This window comes from Haliotis rubra, unplaced genomic scaffold (assembly GCF_003918875.1).
Source record: "Haliotis rubra isolate DU_JTF1 unplaced genomic scaffold, ASM391887v1 Scf169, whole genome shotgun sequence".
Taxonomy (NCBI): Eukaryota; Metazoa; Mollusca; class Gastropoda; order Lepetellida; family Haliotidae; genus Haliotis; species Haliotis rubra.
The window spans coordinates 1,670,123-1,695,389 of NW_025765658.1; the positions used below are offsets into that span (position 1 = coordinate 1,670,123).

Sequence of the window (25,267 nt, forward strand, 5' to 3'; positions counted from 1 at the left end):
CCATCACGTTACTGCTGCCCCGTGAGTGTGTGTACTATATACACTGTTTTCACATATCCCCGTGTACAGTGGCATCGAAGACGTACTATTTTATTCCGGTCCTTAAACTATAGAGAGAAGGTAGTTGCATTTTGCATACAGTGCGAAACAAGAATAAAAAAAATATTGTAGTGGTGTGGTATTGTGTAGTTGTTCTCATTATTTCCATTACTCGTTGCCATGGTAATGAGCGTGATGCCATGCTAAGGCGAGGTTCACAAACGTTTCGGGCGTTAAATGAACTCCAATGCGGGAACAGACAGCGCTGACGGAGCGGTATGCATATATTTTATGGGCGCTTCATTTGGGTAAGGTTTCTCTAGTTTTTGTGTTTATGAAAGTAAAGACGAATAAGCCGTGTGTTTTCGTACCTGTTTGCACATTTACACCCCCACAAACACAAACAAGCATACTGAAGTCAGTCAGTTATAAATATACTGAGAGAAAAAAACTAAGGATCACAGTAAAAGTCAAGCGTTCCTTTATTAATATCCAGTTTTCAGCACTACAGCGCTATTCAAAGCTGGTGATGAAAACTGGAAAATATTAAAGGAATGCTTGAATTTTCCTGTGATCCTTATTTTTTTTCTCTCAGTATCTATACGTCTACATTGTTGTGCGGTTTAGGGAAACATATACACCGTAACTATGGCTTTGTCAGCCAGTCAAACGCCACGGAAAACTGTCACTTTGGTTATAGATTATTCTTTATTTATTATAATTTATCTATTTTAATGTTGCTCAACAACGCACTCGGCAATATTCCAGCTATATACAAATAAAGGCGGCCTGTACAAAATAAAGTCTGAACGACACAAACCAATGACTGATACTATGAGCAAATATCCACACAGTCAGGGAACAAACAAACACCGTGAACCGATTCACCGAGCTTGATTACCCGACACTTCAAGTCAACATTTAGAGACTTACAAGTATTTTAAAAACTACACCATGACACCAACATGACTGTGTATATGGATGGTGTTACAATGACTACCATGAAACATGTGAGCATTTGACAGCACACGCTGACCAATAAGCCTATAAGTACTACTTATGTGATAACGTCGAGAATATGTAACTATGCAGTTGAAAGAAGAGGTCAAAAGGTGTGTGCTAATATTATTAAATATCGAGAGAAAAATAACAACACTGTTAAAAACATCCATATATAATTAATCAGTATATATGAAAATGTGTCGCAACTTTGAAATTGTGGAAACATGTTGTTGGAACCAAAATCTTACTATTTTCTATCCTACACATATTTCCCTGCTGGAGCCAGGCAACATTTACCAGGGTGTGTTTCTTGCTTTCGTGGCAGCGAGAGGATTAGGTTTACACTATGAGTACTATAACATATCGTTTCCACTAAAATATGCTTGACTTTGTATGTTGCGCTCAGCCTGACAATCACAGTATTTACAGATTCCCTTCCAAATGTAAACTCTTCATCGTGCCTATCTTTTAGGGAATCTTAAACTTTGTTATAAAGTGCCACTCAAAACGACAACATTAAACCCATTGGTCAGAATAGATACAAAGAGGTCAGTGTGATACCTCTAGTCAAAATGGTCTCGCTAAAAACACATATAGGATTTCCAAATACATTTATAGAAATTAATCAGTTTGTATGCTCTCCGTCTTTGGTCATTTCATAACAAATGTGGTGACGGTAGTTTAGGCGCCTATATCACATAACACATGAGTTGATATAACACAAAAGAAAACTTTTCACTCATTTCTCTCTAGCCCTCTTCATAATGCTCATAATGCACATTCAGGTGAGCAGAGACGAATAGCAGCTCCTTTTCTTCCTTACAGGCGCGAGGATGCAAGTAAATTAAGGTGGCTATCAGGTGCAGATTTCACTAAGGGACCCTTCATAATTCATGGCTAAGGGGGTGATGATGATTTTTATGGAGAAGCATGTACAATGTGAATGACCCCCCGTAAGATGTATGTACAAGATAAGTGACCCCACTGCATGTCATGTACAAAATCAATGACCCCACACCCGGGCCCCTCCCCATAATTTTGAAGCATAATTTAAAAATATTTTTATGTACAAAATTGCTGACCCCCACCCCCGTAGTACGTGTGCACACAAAAAATGATGCCCCCACCCCTAGCTCCCCAGAACAAAATGGGTGACCCCCTTAATATCATCATCACCCCCACCCCAACCCCTAGCCATAAATTATATGAACGGTACCTGGCTATATAGTGATCAAAGTTTATTGTACTCCTCAGAGAAATAGAAATTAAAACTAGATGTACAGACTGGTTTTTTTGTAGATATAGACACACCTCACTCACTCACAAAAGCCTTTTCAACAGTTACTGATCGTGCTATCAAAAATTTGCCCTATGAATGAAAATTATTTCATCCATAAAAAATAATGACATGCTACGAAATGGTATACACTCAGTTGGGATTGAATTAATTATTAGGATTATTTGTTGGGAGCAACTTTTTGTATAGCCCCTGTCATCGAGCAGTCCCGCAGTAGCGTGCTTAGCGACGGGATCCAAGATGGCGGGGTCTAGCAGCGTGTATCCTCTCCCCAAGATTTCTAACTCATATTTTCCCGCCATACCACCAAAAGCACCACCACCAGCAATTTCATATTCACAGTAAGTTAAATGGTGTAATTTATGAATATATGGTTTGTTTTATGGATGTTATGATTTATGAACATCGTTTTATAACACCATGAAGACCGCGGCCCACTCACTTGTCAACTTCTCAAGCATTGCATGTCAACAAAGTTCAGCACAAGTTAGTTAATTTGCGTGTCGAGGGTGTTCGCGAGTTTATCATTCTGAGTCTTGTCTCTTACAGTTCAAACCTTATCTGGTGGATCATATGCCTCCAGCACATTCTGGTATAATACTGAAGTATTTACCTGCACGAAACCTGTATACTTCATTAAAGTAAACAGACGAATTTAAAAGAATTTACCAGAAACAAACATGGCCTTTGACTCAAACCTGTGATGTCAAAATTAAAATGAACTGCATTGCTCCAGGCAGTTGCATACAAGTATTAAATCATTGTAAGGTTTGAAATATATATTGTTTGACTCAGCTAACTCCAAAGTATGGATGCACAAAGTCAATAATTGCAATAATTGTAAGGTATTGTCATGTGCTTGTGAAGTTTGTGGTGCTTACTCTAAAGGTTATTTTGTAACTTTCATGGAAGTAACAGAATAGTGTTGATCAATGTGCTTGTATGTTATCAGAAGCTTCAGACAAGAAGAATTGTTAAAGTGCATAGAAATCAAGGTCTTTCTAGAAAATGTGAAAATTTTGGGGCGATTTTAAATTGAGCAAGTCAAAGAACAGCTTTCCTTATTTTAACTGGATATAGAAGAAACGAAATCACACATTTTCTACATACTGATACAATAATTTGAGAGCCATGTGCATGAAAAAAAATCATGTAATGAGAAATCTGAAGTTTTAGTTACCCAATATGCTGTAATGAACACCCTAGGAAAACACTTAAACCATTAAAAATCAGGTAGGTCTGTTTTTCAGAGATTAAGTGTTTGAAAAGAAACTTCTAGGGTATTTTACATACTCAAATGGGTATATTTTAATGATATCCATAATAGTGAGCTTTCAAAATAAAACAAGAATTGAAAATTATTCACATATTTGCCATAGATACTGTAGGTCAAATAATTCCTCCTCTGAATATTGGTTGTTATTGTTGCTTGCTCGTTTTATGAGTTAGATAGGATCACCTACAGGCAATAGCAATTGATAAATTAATCAGATAGGAGCTGTACTACTGCAGTAACATAAATCACCTCATAAAACAATCATAAAATCTAGTTTGGGCAAGTGACATTAACTTGTACACAGACACATCTACCATTATAGAAATTCTGGAGCTCACAACTTTTAGTAGGACTAGAAATTGATTGTATTCTGAGATGTGACATACCAGTATGATAATTTCTAACCTTATAGGTGCATCTTTCAGTTGCATCTCTCTTTTAGGAACTCCTTCTAAAATTATCTTTGTCTTTGAGTAAGATTTCACTAAGTTTATATAAAGCTGACTTGTCATAGTTCTTTTTTTAATCATGCTTCAACCATGTGTAGTTGTGAAGCAGGTTCCGTGAAAACTTCTACATTTCTTAGTTTTCCTGTCTTTCCTTAGTGTCACAATGTCTCATATGCACTTTGTGTACATCACTAACTCGGTTTATTATATAGGTAGTATTTTTCCTGTACCACGATTGGTCGAAAGACCGTCACATGATTGACTACAAAACACGATATTGACTTGAGTTTTCTGATAAATTACAATATTGACTTGGGTTACTAAAAATAGACAAGGAATCCCGTACGAAGGGGCTTCCCACGCTTTTCAGCCAGTCAGATCACTCGGAAAGATGGTACAGTGTGTGCATTAAAAGTTTATGTTAAAACCCGTTTCTCTTTCATTATATAATAAAACAATTATAGACTCTTGTAGAATTCGATATCGTTTTTATTGACCTGAGAAAAACAATATCGACCTCGCAAGCTCGGTCGGTATTGTTTTACTCAGGTCAATAAAAACCGATATCGACCTCTACAAGAGTGTATAATTGTATAATATTACTGGTATATCATGATATGACATACTATATAATATATATAACAATATTTTTGGAAAATATTGGTACACTGTGTTTTTCAAAATCATTCATATCTTCTTCTTGTTCCAAAGTTTACATAAGTATATTTTCAAAAAATGTGTGAGCTCAGTTCTGATTAAAACATTGATCAGTTTCAGCCAATGAAAGGCACTAGATGGGAGCATTAGGCAGCCAGTTCAGGATGGTTACATTCAGTAATTGAGACAACAGGCTGAGTGAAACACATTGCAGATGGGTGTATTTCATATGATCACGGAAAGAACTCAAAAACTGTGTCAAAGCTGTTTTATTTCAGTATTTCAAACAACTGGCGGAGTGATATAAACATAATTTGAGACAGTCTTTGAGTTCCATAATTATATGAAATACACCCATCTGCAATGTGCCCCACAGAGCATTAATTTGTTGGTGCCTTTCAAACAAATTAGTGTGAGACTATGACAAGGCTGCTCTGTTGGTAGAATACTTGATATATTACCACTACTGAACATTGTAGCTAGAAGTAAGAAAGTTTTCAGCACAAGCCAGGTAGTACAGCTGTAATGTGAACTGAAATGTCCAGGTAATGTTTTAATAAAGGTGTTTTGGTCTTTTTCAGAGCTGTCAATGAGGCCCCATATTCTGCCCTCAGTGGGGTGATTGTAGATGGGAGAATACCAGACAGGGTGAGTATACAGGAAGTGTGTGTTAGCAGGGGCTCAATACCAGGTTGGGTCAGATGTTGTTGACCATTACAATAACACATAAGGTCAGTTTGTGTTGGTTACGAAAATAACACACAAGGTCAGTTTGTGTTGGCCATGACAATAACACATAAGGTCAGTTTGTGTTGGCCATGATAATGACACATAAGGTCAGTTTGTGTTGGCCATGACAATAACACACAAGGTCAGTTAAAATTGTGTTGGCCATGACAATAACACATATGGTCAGGTTGTGTTGGCCATGACAATAACACATAAGGTCAGATTGTGTTGGTTACGAAAATAACACATAAGGTCAGTTTGTGTTGGCCATGATAATGACACATAAGGACAGTTTGTGTTGACCATGACAATAACACATAAGGTCAGTTTGTGTTGGCCATGATAATGACACATAAGGTCAGTTTGTGTTGACCATGACAATAACACATAAGGTCAGTTTGTGTTGGCCATGACAATAACACATAATGTCAGTTAAAATTGTGTTGGCCATGACAATAACACATAAGGTCAGATTGTGTTGGCCATGACAATAACATATAAGGTCAGTTTGTGTTGGTTACGAAAATAACACATAAGGTCAGTTTGTGTCGGCCATGATAATGACACATAAGGTCAGTTTGTGTTGACCATGACAATAACACACAAGGTCAGTTTGTGTTGGCCATGACAATAACACACAAGGTCAGTTTGTGTTGGCCATGACAATAACACATAAGGTCAGTTTGTGGTGGCCATGACAATAACACACAAGGTCAGTTTGTGGTGGCCATGACAATAACACACAAGGTCAGTTTGTGTTGGCCATGACAATAACACACAAGGTCAGTTTGTGTTGACCATGACAATAACACACAAGGTCAGTTTGTGTTGGCAATGACAATAACACATAAGGTCAGTTTGTGTTGACCATGACAATAACACACAAGGTCAGTTTGTGTTGGCCATGACAATAACACACAAGGTCAGTTTGCGTTGGCCATGACAATAACACATAAGGTCAGTTTCTGTTGGCCACGACAATAACACAGATGAGTGTAATGACACTTGATCCACTTCTACTCTATGTACACTGGGTAATCATTAAACGTGGTGGTATAACAATTTATCTTGTGTGCAACAATTCATGACTCGCAAGAAGTTAAGGGGCATACTTGTTGATGATCAAGAAACATCTTTCCTGCTCACTCTGTTTCATTTCCCTCAATATTTGAGATAAGACTGAGCCAGTAATCTTATTACATTGTCGTTAGTGTTGAGATCATTTCACCTCCGCGGCCCCTTAGGCTTGCAGCATGATGGAGGAGAAGGCGTGTGGCACTGAGGCAGCTCTCCCTCTCCCGGGACTCATTACACCATCTGCTGGTGCTGAGTGACATTATAGCCACATAACTCACCTTCAAGTGGGCTCTTTCTTTACACTCAACACAACATTTCCTATAAAGTACCAGGGACTTCAAATGGTTATATATTTACCTGATCATTCAGGATTCATTGTATGTCAATAAATAACCAAGATTGAAAGTATATTGTGAGGTATGTAACCTCAGGTCTGCATGCTTCCTGTCCATTATGTAATGTTGGGATCAGTATACTGTGCACTGTGTGGGTTCGAATCCCGGATGGGACTCAACCCCAAATAGTACTAGAATTTCTACTTTACTAAGAAAGTGTAATCCCAAATATAACATATGTTGCCTTTAGAGTTGTTAAGTAAAAGTCTAGTGGTATTTGGTATTTTTGTGTGTGAGAAACAGGGAAATTTCTCACGATATTGCGGAAATTGCTATACTCTAATATAGTGTTGGGAATTGGTTCAAATCTCAAAATTGATCATTGGTTCATTACTACCGATCAATCATTGAAAATAATTGGTTAGTGTCATTTATGAAATTTGTTAATGCACATAAAAATAAGGAAAAAAACATGTAGTTCTTTTAGGTTTTTTTTGGCCAAATTTCACATCTTTAAAGGATGACTAGTATGTTGGGAACATAAATTTCTTGGAATCTTTAAGATAAATTCAATCAGGACTTGAAACGAGATTGCAGTGCTTACGAACTCGATGATGTGTTGATGAAACTAAAACGTGTTGATAGTTGCTCAGCAATTTTAATTTTATTTCATCCATTAACATGTGAATCTTAATGTTTGTGTTTCATTTTCTCATATTGCCATGACAATAGCAACCAAATTGACATATATGTTGTGCCTTGATTCAGTAAACAATTCACAATTGCTTCTAAAAGGAGATATACAGTAAAAATCTTAAATGAAATCATTTATGAAGCATATAAAAACATGTATTTTGAAGAAGAGGGTTTTTTTTCTAAAAATAGTAAAATCAACATTTATAGCGAAAACGTGAAAAAACTACTTGTGTTCTGAAAACTACTGAGAGTTAATGGTCAGAGCTGCTATCACATGATCTGATGCCATAGTGGAGAGTACTGCTTCAGTATAGTGTCCACTGGCTAACTAGCCTTCTCCATGGCATCACCAAACAATGTAAAGTACTGGTATGCTGTTTTGTCAAATTATTTACAATGGAAAACTTCAGTGTGAATAAAAGCCTGTGTAGATGTTAACCTAAACCATAGTAATTATCACAAAACTTCATATATTTATTACCCAATTTACCAGTTCTGAGAAAGAAACATTCCAATATGTACCATTTGAAAGGCATATTGCAGTATTAACAGTATACTGGTAATACCATACAGTCCTACCATTAACACACACAAAGTTGACATTACAAGGTCAAACAGTGTTCAAATAATTGCAGACATTAGTCAGATTTAATTCCAATTATCTCATTGTTATGCATTATGTTCTATGAAAATAAGAAAATGAAAAAGATTGTTGATTTATGACTGACCCTTACTCTAACTTCTGGAAAAAGATTGTAAACCTAAAAAACAATCCCAGACTCATCACATGTAAATTTGATTGAATACTGATATCCAAAACCAACTACAGTTCAAGTCACTTTCGACTGGAAGGTGCTCTGCCAAGGTATTGCATTGATTTTTGTTGTTGTGTTAGAGGGAATAAACCTGTCGTCAGGTGGAGAAAGTCTGGCAGCTTGCCTGGAGATCAGGTATTATGTTGGGCTGGTGTAATGTCTGTCTAACATTACACAGGAAGTTGACCAACATGTGATTCACAATCAGATAAGTGTCAGTGGGCACAATGACAACATGATTAATCCATTTCATGGCAATTAATTGTGTGTTCTGTACAGGTTGTGATGATATTTACAGCTAGGTCTTCCCCTTTACTGTTCAATTACAATGAAGTTGTGAATTGCGGCCAGTTGACAGCTTGCTGGTTGTGTTCCAGCCCTGCCTTTTGTTTGGTCGGCTGATAACATTACCAGCACGACACCCGCTTCACTGACTCGTAGCTGTAGCTGCTATTGATTTCCACAAGTCTAGTATTTGTTCATCGATAAAAGTGATAAATGTCTGAGGTTTCTCAATTATGTTGGGTGTGCAGTTGTTTAAGCACATTAAGATAACACCTGATATTTCAGCCAGTGTCCCTACCACACATGGTGGACTGTAATAGAGCATGAAGATCTGGTTAGGAGATAGCACCTGACACATAACTCACATGGAGACCACATGTAGACCACACATCACTTTAATACATGGCGACCACACATCACTCACATGGCGACTACACACATCACTCACATGGAGACCACACATCACTCACATGGAGACCACACTTAATTACATGGAGACCACACATCACTCACATGGAGACCAAACATCACTTACATGGAGACCATACATCACTCACATGGAGACCGAACATCACCCACATGGAAACCACATCACCCACATGGAGACCATAAATCACTCACATGGAAACCACACATCACTCACATGGAGACCATACATCACCCACATGGAGACCATACATCACTCACATGGAAACCACACATCACCCACATGGAGACCATAAATCACTCACATGGCGACCACACATCACCCACATGGAGACCATAAATCACTCACACATCACTGAACATTGCAATGTGTTTTACAACACCTAAGAGCATTTTGAGCCATGTGAGATGTTGTAGTTGTACCTGTCTGTTGCAGCATCCAGTGGAGCCACGATGCAGGGTACGGAACCAGGTGGGTCAGACGAACCGCTGGCGCCTCCCGGAGTCCTTGTACAGCGACCTGCTGGGCAGCTCACAGGCAGTGAAGGCCATCTCTATGCCCTACAACCGTAGCATGATCAACATCATCACTGGTACGTCGCGATCATGTTCTCGACAGGAGTGGAGAGAGGTGGTCAGTTCTCACAACAAGGAGAAACAAGATAAACCTAAGTCTACCGAGACTAGATCCAAGAAAAGAAAAGTTAGCTTGAGCAGTGCCAGCCCAGATATTCTAGGAGAACTTGAAGAGAGTAGTTAGATTTTCTGGTATCAAAAGTGTCACTAAATTGTAACACCATGCTAAAAGTAGGTAGGTATTTTGAGTTCAGGATTCAAAACTGCCAGGTTTGAGATATGTAGAGGCAGTGATGTACATATATTATTGTCTTGTTGAAGTTATTGCTCAGTGCAACCTGGTCTTGTGTTATGCCATGTGTTTGTTCTGTGACTATTGGACGTACAGATGTTGGCACTCTATGGTCATGTCCTTCAGCCGAGTCTCCGAAGCTGTCCACCAACTTGGACCTATCCAAGCCCTACACATTCCGGGTCTCCAATGACAGACCACAAACGCAGCCAAAATTGATGCCATCCCAGGCATCTAGAGGATCAAAACTGCTGACTCGTGACTCTATGTCCTCATCAGTTTCCCAAACTGTGCCTGCGTCAGCTCCCAGTAGACCCCGAAGGTGGGTTGCATGTCACGTTGATTGCATGTTGTGGTGGTTGTGTCCTGTTGCTTGTGTGTGTATAGATGACTGCCGTCCTTGTGTCTCCTGCTTCAGCTCCCAGTAGACCCCGAAGGTGGGTTGCATGTCATGTTGATTGCATGTTGTGGTGGTTGTGTCCTGTTGCTTGTGTGTGTATAGATGACTGCCGTCCTTGTGTCTCCTGCTTCAGCTCCCAGTAGACCCATGTTGTGGTGGTTGTGTCCTGTTGCTTGTGTGTGTAAGGTGGGTGTGCATGTCATGTTGATTGCATGTTGTGGTGGTTGTGTCCTGTTGCTTGTGTGTGTATAGATGACTGCCGCCCTTGTGTCTCCTGCTTCAGCTCCCAGTAGACCATGTTGATTGCATGGTGTGGTTGTGTCATGTCATGTTGATTGCATGTTCTCCTGCTTCAGCTCCCAGTGGGTTGTGTCATGTTGATTGCATGTTGCGGTGGTTGTGTGCTGTTGCTTGTGTGTGTATAGATGACTGCCGTCCTTGTGTCTCCTGCTTGTTGTCTGTCATGTGCCAATGTACTGTTACATCATTGCTGTACATTGTTGCTGTACATTGTTGCTGAGCTCTCAGTATTGTCTTGGCTGCATGTCTACTGCATACATTATCACATACAGTCCAACCTTATTGTTCCAAACTTGCTTCAAGTATTCTGACAAGCAGAGTCAATTTCCGAAATCATGCATCATGTTATTGGGGATCATTATACGTAACTTTCAATGAGGATAAATATATTGTGGCAATTAAAATACATTTATTATAGGATATTGTAGGTGTATCATCGCTCTCACTGTTGCCATCAGGATCATCGTTGTCTGCGGAAATAACTGAAGACAAATATAGTCTTAATTTTGTTTTACTCATTTACATGTATTAGATTACAAAATGTGCAGGCCTTAAATTTATATACTTTGGGAATACTATTTATTTTGAACTGTCCAAGTCATCAGGGAAAATTTTGGTTTGTGTTTTCATATTCTGAAATAGAAAATGATCCTGAGACAATCAGGAAGCTGACACCTCCAAGTTAGATACAACAAGGTTCGACTGTATGTTTTACCTCTCTGAAGGTGTTGGGTGATGTGCCTTCTTGTGTTCGTTGCATGTTCCTTATGTTAAAGTTTTCATGGTCATTTTGATTGAATTTATAAATGTTTTACAACACTCTCTATGGTGGTTGTATTTAGATGAACTTTGATTGTTTCTGGTTGTGCTGTTTGTGTGACTTTGCATGCTCTCATACATTACAACACTCTCAAATCTGCTGGCTATCTTATATATTTTGTTTATCTCACATAATGTCAGCTTTCTCTTTCATTGTGTTGGTTGAATGTCAATGTCAGTGCTTTCTCTCTGATGGTGTTGGCTGCTTGTCTACTGCCTGCATTTTAACATACATTTCAACTCTTCTCTAATGTTGTTTATTGCTTGTCTACCTCCTGCATTCTCACATACAATTCATCTTTCTCTCACGGTGTTGGTCACATGTCAACTGGCTGCATTCTCACATACAATTCACATACAGCTCTCTTGCTGATGGTGTTCATAACCATGTTATCCAGTACTATGTTCTCACATGTCCTCCTCTCTAACAATACCGCTGCCAGTGCTATTACTTCCTCTTTAGTTCATTTCTACCCTCTGCATGGTGTTGGGTACGTGGTTGATGCCTGCTCCCGTGTACATGCAGCTCATTGTGCTACACTCTGTGTTGTGTATATGTTGCTTGTTAATGTTGCTTGCTGTTGTGTTGACATATGTCCATGTATAATATTGTATGACATCATATATATTCTTTGTGTCTATTGTCTTCAGCTAATTGTTTGTACATATATTTTATGTTGATAAACTGTTCATGATGACTGTTTTGTAAATGACCACCAATATAACACTTATACAACAAGAAGCCATGTCCAGGGTATTCAGACTGCAGTTAATCAGCTCCAACAGAATACTTGTTTCTATGGGTGATTTTGAAGACTGCAATTCTGATCGAAACTGTCTCACTCAGATAATGACATCAACATAGCGTATGTATCCTTCCATTGTGCATGCGTGCGTGTGTAGGGTGTGTTGGAATCTGAGAACAGAGAACCTTATTGCAAGGCTGTTATGGTCCCATAAAGCAAATGACCTTATAAGCGCCCAATCCCAAAATAGCACTGAAACTTGAATGCAGTCAACAGTGATTGGCATAAACTTTTGCTTCCATAATCTGTTTGCTGCAAAATCGTACGATGAAATGGCAAATAAATATACATTCAAAAATAACAAATTGTTTTAAATTGCATGAAAGTTAGTCAATTGTTCATACCAAATTGTCACTGTAGTTTCAGACATTGGCATGGAGAAGGGGAAAAGTGTTTTAACAAACGATCATGTAATTGTTGGTGTTTTAATGACTGTTGTAACAAGTGTATCTGCACAATAAACAGAACAGCTAAAGAGTATCGCTGAACACGGGATAGTCTCAAAACGTCTTGTTTGAAATATTTTCATCGTGACTGTCATTGTTACTGTCAACTGAAATAACAATTTGACGGACTGTTGCATGATGCAATTTGATATGAACAAATAACTAAATTTCATGCTATTTAGGGTGATTTGCTGCTTTCGAAAGTATATTTATTTGCTATTTCATCAGTAAGATTTTGCAGCAAACGGACTGTAGCCTACATAGACAGCTCTAATACTCAATAAACATTAGTTTGAACTGCAGATTGTATTGTTGTTACTGTAATAGGATGTCCATGTTAGTTAAATGTAGCTGATGTTTGCACTTATGGAAGCAGAAATATTGTTGTTACAAGCAAGGAGGCAATGTCAAGCATGGATGGAGTAAATTAGGAATAAGTTGGCCACATGGGAAGACACAACAGCTGTGAATTATTGAAACGCATAACAAAATAGCAATTTTCATCCCTGGGGAATTTGTAAAACAATACATAGATATACATCCAACATAACATGACAGTGTCATGATAATGTTCAGGTGTGATGTGTCCAGTCTGAAGGTGGTGTGTGGCATGTTACCACCTTATCTATACTTCTTCTTCCTTGGTGGTAGGCAGTCTCGGACTCTGACCTCCATCAAAGTGACTTTGGTGATGTTCTCTTGTTTTATCAAGTTTCCACATGGTTGGTTGCCTGTGTTATGTAAATGGTTCCACAGTTTCTGCTTCATTCCACTGCTCAGTTATGTAATCTGCAAATGTGTTGACCCTGGACCTGAATCCACATCTTCCCAAGCATGTACCCAAATGCCACTGATGCCATGGTGTCTCAGGTAGAGAACAAGCATGTTGCAGAAACATCTTAACACTGGCATTGGTTTCAAAGTTAGTTACCAATTTGCTGCACCTTCCTCCACTGAAAGTGGACATCTCTTCACTTATCTGTGGTATATGTCACTGATGACAGTTTGGGCAGATGTCTGTAAAACTCTTTGAGTGTTGATTACGATGCTTACAGCTTCATTCTTCATGGCATCGAAAAATTGGTGTTATGTCTGTTGTTTCTTTTTGGGAAGAAGACAAAGGGCAGCACTCACTTGCATATTTCAATTCCTCTGTGAATCTGCAAGGCTGACATTGGGGTATCTCTAATGATCTGCTTCATCTCTGACAGGAAATAATCAAACGATGTCTTGGTGTCTTCGAGAAGTGCAGTGGGACAGAACCATGCTTGTCACAATGTCATCTTTGTGTCAATGGCTGCATGACCACCTAGTGGTGAACAAGTCCAGTGGATGGGCATCTATTTCGTCTATTTCTAACACGATACCTGTAACCTTCCGTGGTTAACCTATTTATGACCACCTCATCTGTTAGGAATACAGCACAAGTTAAACCCAAGCATTCGCCAAAATGACTTATGATAAATGACTTATATACTGTGTATTATGAGTAAATATCATTAAAGTCTTAAATTAATAAAATAGTGAAAAGAGCCTGTCTCGTAAACTTAGCTCACTGACCAGAGAGATGCCCACTTAATCCCCAATGGTTTTGCCAGTCGTGCTTCAGTAGTATCTCTACCTATAACAATAGAAGCAGCTTACAGTCCCTGATCATGTAGACCACAGTGTCAGCAAATAATTACCTACATTACATAGAACTGTTGGATATGTGTTAGGGGATATATTGTAGTTATGTAAAAAGATGATTCCATCATAGAACTGTTGGATATGTGTTATGGGATATATTGTAGTTATGTTAATAGATGATTCCATCATAGAACTGTTGGATATGTGTTATGGCGGGATGTAGTACCCCGTTATGGACTGAGGTGGGGAGTTGTGTTGGTGGGATGTAGTACCCCGTTGTAGAGGGAGGTGGGGAGTTGTGTTGGCGGGATGTAGTACCCCGTTGTGGAGGGAGGTGGGGAGTTGTGTTGGCGGGATGTAGTACCCCGTTGTGGAGGGAGGTGGGGAGTTGTTTTGGCGGGATGTAGTACCCCGTTGTACAGGGAGATGGGGAGTTATGTTGGCGGGATGTAGTACCCCGTTGTGGAGGGATGTGGGGAGTTGTGTTGGCAGGATGTAGTACCCCGTTGTGGTGGGAGGTGGGGAGTTGTGTTGGTGGAATGTAGTACCCCGTTGTGGAGGGAGGTGGGGGTTGTGTTGGTGGGATGTAGTACCCCGTTGTGGAGGGAGGTGGGGAGTTGTGTTGGCAGGATGTAGTACCCCGTTGTGGAGCGAGGTGGGGAGTTGTGTTGGCAGGATGTACTACCCCGTTGTGGAGGGAGGAGGGGAGTTGTGTTGGCAGGATGTACTACCCCGTTGTGGAGGGAGGTGGGGAGTTGTGTTGGCGGGATGTAGTACCCGTTGTGGAGGGGGAGGGAGTTGTGTTGGCAGGATGTAGTACCCGTTGTGGATGTAGTGTGTTGGCAGGATGTAGTACCCGTTGTGGAGGGGGGAGTTGTGTTGGCAGGATGTAGTACCCCGTTGTGAGAGGGGAGATGGGGAGTTATGTTGGCAGGATGTAGTACCCGTTGTGGGAGGGATAATGGGGAGTTGTGTTGGCAGGATGTAGTACCCGTTGTGGTGGAGAGTGGGAGGTGTGTTGTAGCCCGTTGTGGAGGAGGAGGTGGGAGTTGTGTTGGTGGGATGTAGTACCCGTTGTGGAGGGAGGTGGGGGAGTTGTGTTGGCGGGATGTAGTACCCGTTGTGGAGCGAGGTGGGGAGGGAGTTGTGTTGGAAGGAAGATGTGTTGTGGAGGGAGGATTGTGTTGGCAGGATATAGTACCCGTTGTGGAAGGGGAGGTGGGGAGTTGTGTTGTGGGATGTAGTACCCCGTTGTGGAGGGAGGAGGGAGTTGTGTTGGCAGGATGTAGTACCCGTTGTGGAGGGAGGTGGGAGAGTTGTGTTGGCAGGATGTAGTACCCGTTGTGGAGGAGGGAGGAGGGGAGTTGTGTTGGCAGGATGTAGTACCCGTTGTGGAGGGAAGGTGGTGGGAGTTGTGTTGGCAGGGATCTGTAATAGTACCCGTTGTGGAGGGAGGTGGGGAAGTTGTGTTGGCAGGATGTAGTACCCCGTTGTGGAGAGGTGGGGAGAGTGGCAGGATGTAGTACCCAGAGTGGGAGGGAGGAGGAGTTGTGTTGGTGGGATGTAGTACCCGTTGTGGAGGCCGAGTTGTGGAGGGATGTAGTTGTGGAGAAATTGGTGTTGGGTTGATGGGATGTAGTACCCGTTGTGGGATGTGGGAGTTGGTTGGCGGGATGGTACCCCATTGTGGAGGAGGTAGGGAGTTGTGTTGGCATGTAGTACCCGTTGTGGAGCTGGGGAGTTATGTTGGCAGGATGTAGTACCCGTTCCGTTGTGGAGGGAGGTGGGGATTTGTGTTGGCAGGATGTAGTACCCGTTGTGGAGGAGGGGGAGTTGTGTTGTTAGGATGTAGTACCCTGTGTGGAGAGAGGTGGGAGTTGTGTTGGCGGGATGTAGTACCCCGTTGTGGAGGGAGGTGGGGAGTTGTGTTGGCGGGATGTAGTACCCCGTTGTGGAGGGAGGTGGGGAGTTGTGTTGGCGGGATGTAGTACCCGTTGTGGAGGAGGTGTGTGGGAGTTGTGTTGGCGGGATGTAGTACCCCGTTGTGGAGGGAGGTGGGGAGTTGTGTTGACGGGATGTAGTACCCCGTTGTGGAGGGAGGAGGGGAGTTGTGTTGGCGGGATGTAGTACCCCGTTGTGGAGGGAGGTGGGGAGTTGTGTTCCATGCCACATATGGTTCCTGGACAATGGCCTATGTTATTCATTAGAGATGCTACTCACATAGACACAGTCAAGTCTTGTTAATCTCACTTTATCCAGCACTAATGATGTGAACTGATTATATCAGTGCTATTTAAGCCCTTGATCCCACAGTCCTGCCCTCTGACTTTGTCACACCTAATTTGCAACGGACTGCTGAAATGGTTCATTATCAGTCTCATTACTCTGACATGAAGATCAGCTAGCAAGCACTCAGCCCTGTGTCTTGATGCTGCATGAGTTGGCTAGTGGCTTCACATTGCAATAGCTGCAAATAAATTTGTATAAGAATGAACAGCTAATCCATTACTTACACCAAACAGGTTCAATCACATGTTTACCGGTAGATTCTTTTGAGAAAACCACAATCTCTCAAAAGAATCAGATCTGATTGCTGACTAATGCTGCCCAAAGACCTCAGGATGTCCCTTTACAGGTCGTGTCAGAACAGCCTTATGCAACCATCAACAGAACCAATGAAGGAAGTAGACCCAGAGAGTGGACAAGAAACAAGAAAGCAGCTTCCTGGAGCTGGCCACACTTGTTTCAAACCACTGACTTCCATTCCAGACTATAATTTGAAACTGTGATTTTGGATCATTCATACAGCCCGTGTCCTTCAAGGCTGCTTCATTACAAAACACATTCCATTAATTATGCAACATAACAATATTTTTGATTACGTCATTACAAAGTACATGTGTTTTTATCATATTGTGTAGTTGTCCAAGTTTCAATCCATGAATATTGACAATACATAGTTTTTGTTTGATTAACAGGACTAAGCATGGCCATCTGTACAAGTTTTGTGTGATTTTACTTTGTCATATGCGGAACTAACAAGGCCATGAAATGTTAAACATCTACGGGCTTCCAACTCATGTCTAAATTTACAAATTATTGTCACTTATCCAATAATTTTCACTTTTAAATCATCAAATCAATCCCAACCTCCATGTCTATGATTAGCTGGCTGGTGTTAATGTATATGGTGTGAAACAGATTTGGCTTCCAGGCCGAGCAGATGTGTTTGTGTTAGAGTAAGTATGTATCATTGGAAAGATTTCTTTTCTGATGGTGTCCCCCGCCGTGATGTTGCTGGGATATTGCTAAAAGCAGCGTAAAGCCAGAAATCACTCACTCACTCACTCTTTTCTGATGCTTAACAAGATTATTTAATGTATTGAAGATGTTTATGAATGTTCACCAATCATGATTGATTTCTTGTGAGGGCTGGGATGGGTAACCCGGATACCTGGGACATGTAACCCAGATACCCGGGATGGATGGATAATGAGTTGGACCCGGGTACCTGTCTCAATACCTGAACCCGTTATGATCATGTGACTAATAGGTTAACCAATGTAATATGTTATTCTTTCATAATTATTGAGTTGTATTGTCTTTGCAGATGTAGACATATTTTACAGTCACCTGAATATAATACATGGTTAAGATACTGAAAACTCGAAATTTTTAGATGAAGAATATATTTCCATTTCTTACAAATTTGATGTCAGGAATTAACATAACGGGTATCAGGGTAGGGTAATAGGGGGTGGGGTACCTGGGTAGAAAATTTTGATCCATTCCAGCCCTAATTTCTTTTTCAATTCAACAGTCAAAGTGAAATGTCTGACCAGTTTAAAACACAATTGCAGGTACACAGATGTGTTTATGAGAGTTTCTCCATTTGGTTTAACATTGCAGTACATGAGTGTGTACTGACAGTAGTATCTACATGTAGCTGTGATCCTGACTGTATGGAGTTTACTGCAGCAGGTGTTCCTCTGACAGCTAGTCCACACACAGTAGGCTGGGAGTCACTTACGAGCCACAGCAACAATACAGGCACAATCACACCTTCCGAGGTGATCTGGACAGTCACAAAGTCACAGCCTGTTACAACAGTGTCATAGTCATCAGATCAACAGCAACAATTAATGTCATATTACATATCTTTCACACCTCGTGCTTATGAAAGGAAGTGTTTAGACAGCTACTGGGAGTCCCTTTGAAATCTGAATGTTATTGTCAGGTGCACAAGTGTGCTAGTTCTATACATGTCTCTATCAGCTGGCTGGGTGTCTATAGCAGCACACACACTGCCTACAGAGCAGGAAAACCACGTATATTGCATGTTGGACAGTGATACATTTCACAAACTGAGATCAGGGAGGTTTGAGGTCACTCCCGTGTCAATCCCACCTTGTATAATGGTGATCTTGTATTGTGACAATATGAAGAATTGATTAAGACCCAGGAGTTACTCCAGTCTCCAGTTACATCCACACTAGGGTGTTATTATTGCATGGCAATGAAGCATGACAAGCTCAGTTACATGTTCTATATCTCTACTTTAAATCACCTTTGTAGAAGCAATTAATAAGTATCTCGGTATAGATTATTGTATGAAATATAGTCTTAGTGGCCTGAAAGATAAGTAATATATGAAAGAAATATAATATAATATAATATAATCTAGAAGTCTTACAACAGTAGTTAAACAGTATATAATTATATAGTTCTACATTACTGCTGTAACTTCATTTTTAATCAATTAGATGACAAATGCCGGTAGATGGGTTTTAAATATTTATGTTAGGAAAAGAAGAACATGAATAAAAAGGAAATATATTGAATTTAAATGTTTGACCATGAATTGATAAATTATTCCTGTGAACCATGCAGGTTCAGTTTGCATTGTGTATTGTCTTAATACAAGGTTTTATACATAATCCTATACCTATTTAACAATAACATGACAGAGGGATAAATCAAGTACTACATTAATATTATGTGTTTTGGTTCTGAGGGCATACAATTTCTGGAATGAAAAAAAGAGAGGATCTGTTAAGTCTGCAAGGTACAATTCACAGTGTTACTCACCACTCTTACAGGTGCTTACAACAAACAAACATGGTACTGTTTAATCAGCTTAAACAAACTGGGAATGTGTTTTAAAAAGAATTTGTAATATGTAATTGTTACAAGGTCTAACTATGGTCTCAGCACAGGATGAATAACAAATTGCACTTGTTAGGTTTATTACTTTATGTTTAAAGGCTGTTGTTTAACCAAATACACAACCACACACAGGGTAACTCTTGATTACCTTACCTCTATTACATCTTAATATACATTCCTGTTTGGGCTGTCAATCACACTCGCAAATCTTTAGATTTTCCAAAGACATTCTATCCACTGCCAGCCTAGCTATTAGTTGTGAGGAAAACCTCATACTTGGCCTGAAATGCCACTTCCTGTGTGCCAAGTGGGCATGTCTACCACACTCCGGCACAGCGATGACTAACATAAAATCACTGCCACAGGCTAATTTGCATATCACGTGACCGGACTTTTCTCTTGTTTGTAAACAAACGTGCATATTCATAATAAGAAGAGACTGGACTCACGAAAGCTTTTCGGCGCTCTCTTCATATTGTTTTACATTGTTACATATATATTCTTCCACAACTGTGATAGTAAGGTCTATGACAGTACATATTTAGATATCAAACTGGCTGCATTGTTTGTTCTCTATCAGCTTCGATGACAGCATGTGGAGCCGTACAACCTATGTAAACAAAAGAATCGCTAGGCAAATCGAAATAGTGTTACATGTTTTTTTATATTTTCTCAGTGAAACTAAACCATTCTATTAAAGATGTTAGATGTGTAGACTCGTCAAAAATAAAAGAGTAAAAGAAATCTGTACATTATATTGAATGGACATTGCAAGAGGTGACGAATCGTCACATTTTTCTGGCCTGTGGCAGAGGTACTATGCTGGCTTGCCGCATGGAACTCTAGGTAGGAGAGTGCATGTCTACATAATATTACATCTGGTCACATTTGGTATGGTTGTATACACTCTGTAACATCAGGAAGTAGTTACAACATGATGGGCTCTCTGTAGGTACTCACCAAGTAGTAATTCAAGTCATCAAGTTCTTTTTGCAACATAAAATAATGGAATGTCAGCGTTTAATTGAGCAAAATACAAACCAATAAAAAATGTTGCACTGCTTATAGCTTTAGAGAGACAGCCTTTCCTCTTTTATTTACAGAGGGTGTCACTGCATGGGTACATGCCACTGATATTTCTTCAGTTAAGCTTGCACAAGACTGGAGCATGTCTCATTGTCTTTCAGGGCCAGAATGGCTGTTATTGTCCAATATCAGTCACATGCATCTGACCCTCTTGGGCAAACCCAATACACTATCCCTGTCAGAAGTAGAAGTGTTTTCTATTGAGACAGATTCCTGATTTCAGTCAAAACTCTGTGATAGTACATCACTGCAACTCAAAACCACAGAAAGCATAGGAAACACCAATGTATTTCATGCATGTAGAAGAGGACAAATGCTAAGGGACCAATCTCTATATAAACATACTGAAGCTTCAGAATGTACAAAGTGATGACTGAAAGTGCAGCCACTTGGAACAATGTATCCATGAAACAAGTGGTGGTGAGCTGCCAGTTGAAGAAGCCTCAGAATGCACTAATTCTTACTTCTGCTTCATACAATCCAATCTCGAGGGACTGTACTCCCTGGGACCAGGCTAGCTATTCTCGCAATGTTCGTAGCCCGACGAACATCTTAAGCTCATTCTTAACACATTGGCTACGATCAAAGTTAAGAATTCTTAGGCCTACGAATGTTTCGAGAATAAGGGCCCTGCCTACCCTTCTTACCTTCAGTCAGTGACAGGAAATGAAAGGAACATTTCAGTCCTAGAATAGATGATCACAGAAACATTAGAAGTATGTCAAATACCAGAAGCATACTTGTAAATAACTTCAAAGTCCCAAAATTGTAAGAGATATTAGTTTCTAGTAATAGTTGTATGATAATAATTGATAAGAATCTTATGACTGCCAATTATCCCCAAGGATGTAAAGTGGGAAATTTGGGAGTTGATATTATAGTTGTGGTGTTTAAAACCACCATGATTTGTCCAACATTCATCAACTCCATGAGGCATACTCCCTAACCTGACCCGTGAAGGTCCGGGGTAGAATATTGATCTTCTGTAACCCATGCTTGTCGTAAGAGACGAATGAAGGGATCGGGTGGTCAGGCTCACTGACTTGGTTGACACATGTCATCGGTTCCCAATTGCGCAGATCGATGCTCATGCTGTTGATCACTGGATTGTCTGGTCCAGACTCGATTATTTACAGACCGCCACCATATAGCTGGGATATTGCTGAGTGCGGCGTAAAACTAAACTCACTCACTCCCCAGTCTGGCCTATTTCAGCCAACTTTCTCACTGACTTATGGCATTCACTTACGTTGCCCTGGCTGTGGCATTCTTTGGATGTTGCGCTGCTCGAGGTGAGCATTGACAATTTGTGCTTTGCAAATAGGACTACAATGACCATTCCAGTAGTGCTTCCTTGCATGAGTTGAGCCAATCCACCACTAAGTCTGTCAGTGTCATGAGTTCTCAAGATGACATTGGCTTGACTTTCATTTTGACTTCACCTGACTTGCCCACACCTATTAAAGAAGTGCAAATTGAACTGGGACTCGTCTGAAAACATAAGGTGAACAGCCACAATTACCCCAACTTTCAATGTGTGAACCAATACTGTATCATGATGCACGCGGGCTGGAGATGCACTGCATGAAAATGATTTCTAATTATCTGAGTCATGAATCGTACTCAAGTGGCCTTTTTTGAAATTTACATTCGATTCATTGTTTGAGCTTGATTTTGTAGAGCCTTCCTTCAGATCAGTTAATCCTGTACTCATGTTGCTGGCCTGTTGAAGGAAGTAACTTCTTCCTGAGTTACACATGCACAACTGCATTTCATCTGAAGACTAGAGATAGACAGGCTTAAAACACCACAACAGTGTTGATGTAAAACTGCCATACATCCAGACATGGCCAGACAGTATGTGACCAGAGCTAGGATCATGTACCAAGGGTCATATTGAAACTTTTACTGATGCTGTCAACACTGGTTCTGGCTCTGGCAAGGGGTTCCAAATTCAGAATTCAATGTCTAATGATACTATACCTTAACCATATGTCCCATAATTTCATGCAAAGTGATTTAAGAATGAACCATCAATACAGATACATTGTTGCTGATGGTTCCATCTGTATGTAGCAGTGATGGATACAGGACAGCTCTATGCAGTAGGGCTCTCGCTCTCACTGTTGTACAAGGCTACACAGATCTCTATCCTTGACTCATTCATGTTTTTTTACCATTCTTGCTGAATGATTTATTCAAATCTACGCAAAGGTCATAAAAGGACATTACAAAGATGTTAAAACTACACAGAACACTAAATTTGACTTTTAAAGTGTGTTGAGACAGTTCGTATCTGTAGAGTAGATAACACCACTGAGCAGGAGAAAGAACAAGGACAGATTGCCCTGCTGGATGAGAATGTGTCCGTGTGTCTGCCATCATGTGTCACAGCCTGTGTCCAGAGTTTTGGAATGTGTACATGCAAAGTCTAATAATTAATTTGTCATTAAAAATGTCTTTTGTGTAACATCTGTCACTGTGTGACGCCAAACCAGTATTTATTTAAACTGATTCCCAAAGATTCCTAGATGAACCGAGCAATGAAGCCAAAGAGAACAGCACACACAGCAGGGAAGATACAGTGTCTGTTTTATTGGCCCTGTCTTAGATACTTGATTGTTAATCTTCAAGTGACTGTGCATCACTAACCACAAGTTTGCAGGGTTTTACGCAACACACAAAGGTGCGTCCAGTACTCACAAATGTAGAGAATGGCCGTAGAAGAAAAATTCCAAACGGACGCACAATATTATCCATTGTACCCACAACACATTTATGACTTTGTAAGGTGTTTGGTTGTTTCTTTCTGAGCAGTTACGTGCATCATTTCATCCCTCAGTCCACATGACCAATGAGTCATTACAGGCTCTAAAGATTGTATCAAAACCTACAGTTCTCTACACAGTTACTTCACAAAACCCTTGTTTTGCCCACACTTAGGACCCTTAAAATACCAATTAGGGGCCCCTGGGACCCCCATGTTTGTGAGTCCAGGTAAAACCCTGGGTTTGTGTGACCAGATGACTTACAGATGGTCATGATGTATTTACTGTTGTTGGTGTTAAACAACATTCCTCCACTCCGGATTGTTTGGATAAATTATACAGTATGTTCAGGGAATATAGAGCAAATGTGTCATCATGAGAAAGAAGCCATCAAATAAATGAATCACCTTTGTTCCACGGCTACTGAGACTTGGTTCAGAGTGAGGACGACAAGAACACAGTCTCAGATATGTATGTTTGTGTTTTCAGTATACCGTCCACTGTCCGTCCACTTCGGACATTCACGCCAAAGAATGCGTGTCCGGTCACCCCAAAAGATGTGTTTCTGTACCACTCCAAGAAGAACATGAGCTTTGTGGGACCAGGTGAGGCGTCAGTCAGGGTGACAGCTCTGTTGATTGGTGTGTAGTAGTATACTTGTAGAAGTAACCAGGAGTAGGTTGATCAGGTAATAACCAATAGCTGTTAGTCTACAGCTGAAGGGAGGTAACTCTTGATAACGAGACGCTGAAGAAGCAGTAAAATCTCCAGAAATATACCCGTATGACAGGAATTTATTGACATCAGTTTCGTTATTTTGAGGAATATTACGTTTTGGATCCTATCCAAGGACTAAGCATATGCTCGGAAATGTTGAGTTTTTCATAATAAAGAAGTTGGCGCCCATAAAATCCTTCCCTTGTGTGTATCCATTCTAAATGCCATTCAAAGACTATAGGAATATAGTTAGTCTTCCCATCAGTGCTGCATCCTATATCCAGCAGTATGTGTGTCATCTATATATGTGTGTGCCCTAACCCTGCATGTCCAGCGTTGTTCACATCTTAGCATGGATACTGGGGCCAGGGGGTTCAAAATCCAGTATTGTAAAACTGCTAAAATACTCTAGAATACTTCAATATAGTCATTGAGTCATTCTAAAAGGCCAGAAGGCCTAACTTTGTCACTATGGAATTCTTTACCCTCATCCAGACACACCTGTACAGTTTCCAACCCCCACCCTCATCCAGACACCCCTGTACAGTTTCCAACCCCTACCCTCAGCTAGACACACCTGTACATTTTCCAACCCCTACCCTCAGCTAGACACACCTGTACAGTTTCCAACCCCTACCCTCAGGTAAACAAACCTGTACAGTTTCCAGCCCCTACCCTCAGCTAGACGCACATGTACAGTTTCCAACCCCCCACCCTCAGCTAGACACCCCTGTACAGTTTCCAACCCCCACCCTCAGCTAGACACACCTGCACATTTTCCAACCCCTACCTCAGCTAGACACACCTGTACAGTTTCCAACCCCTACACTCAGGTAAACAAACCTGTACAAGCCCCTACCCCCTCAGCTAGACAGCACATGTACAGTTTCCAGCCCCTACCCTCAGGTAAACAAACCTGTACAGTTTCCAGCCCCTACCCTCAGCTAGACGCACATGTACAGTTTCCAACCCCCAACCCTCAGCTAGACACCCCTGTACAGTTTCCAACCCCTACCCTCAGCTAGACACACCTGTACAGTTTCCAAACTCTACCCTCAGCTAGACACCCCTGTACAGTTTCCAACCCCACCCTCAGCAAGACACACCTGTACAGTTTCCAACTCCTACCCTCAGCTAGACACACCGGTACAGTTTCCAACCTCTACCCTCAGCTAGACA

General features: G+C 40.6%; 1 protein-coding gene across 2 annotated transcripts in view; it reads left to right on the plus strand.

The window, feature by feature from the left end:
* The first annotated feature begins 2,568 nt into the window (after positions 1-2,568).
* The window catches only part of LOC124272365 (BTB/POZ domain-containing protein 16-like), a 39,318-nt gene continuing 16,619 nt past the window's right edge, over positions 2,569-25,267 (plus strand). For both annotated transcript variants that reach the window (XM_046707538.1, XM_046707539.1), the window contains exons 1-5: positions 2,569-2,679; positions 5,302-5,368; positions 9,520-9,676; positions 10,078-10,273; positions 23,861-23,976. In XM_046707538.1, the coding sequence (XP_046563494.1) occupies positions 2,579-2,679; positions 5,302-5,368; positions 9,520-9,676; positions 10,078-10,273; positions 23,861-23,976 (637 nt within the window). In that variant the 5' untranslated portion in view covers positions 2,569-2,578. The remainder of the gene's footprint in view (positions 2,680-5,301; positions 5,369-9,519; positions 9,677-10,077; positions 10,274-23,860; positions 23,977-25,267) is intronic.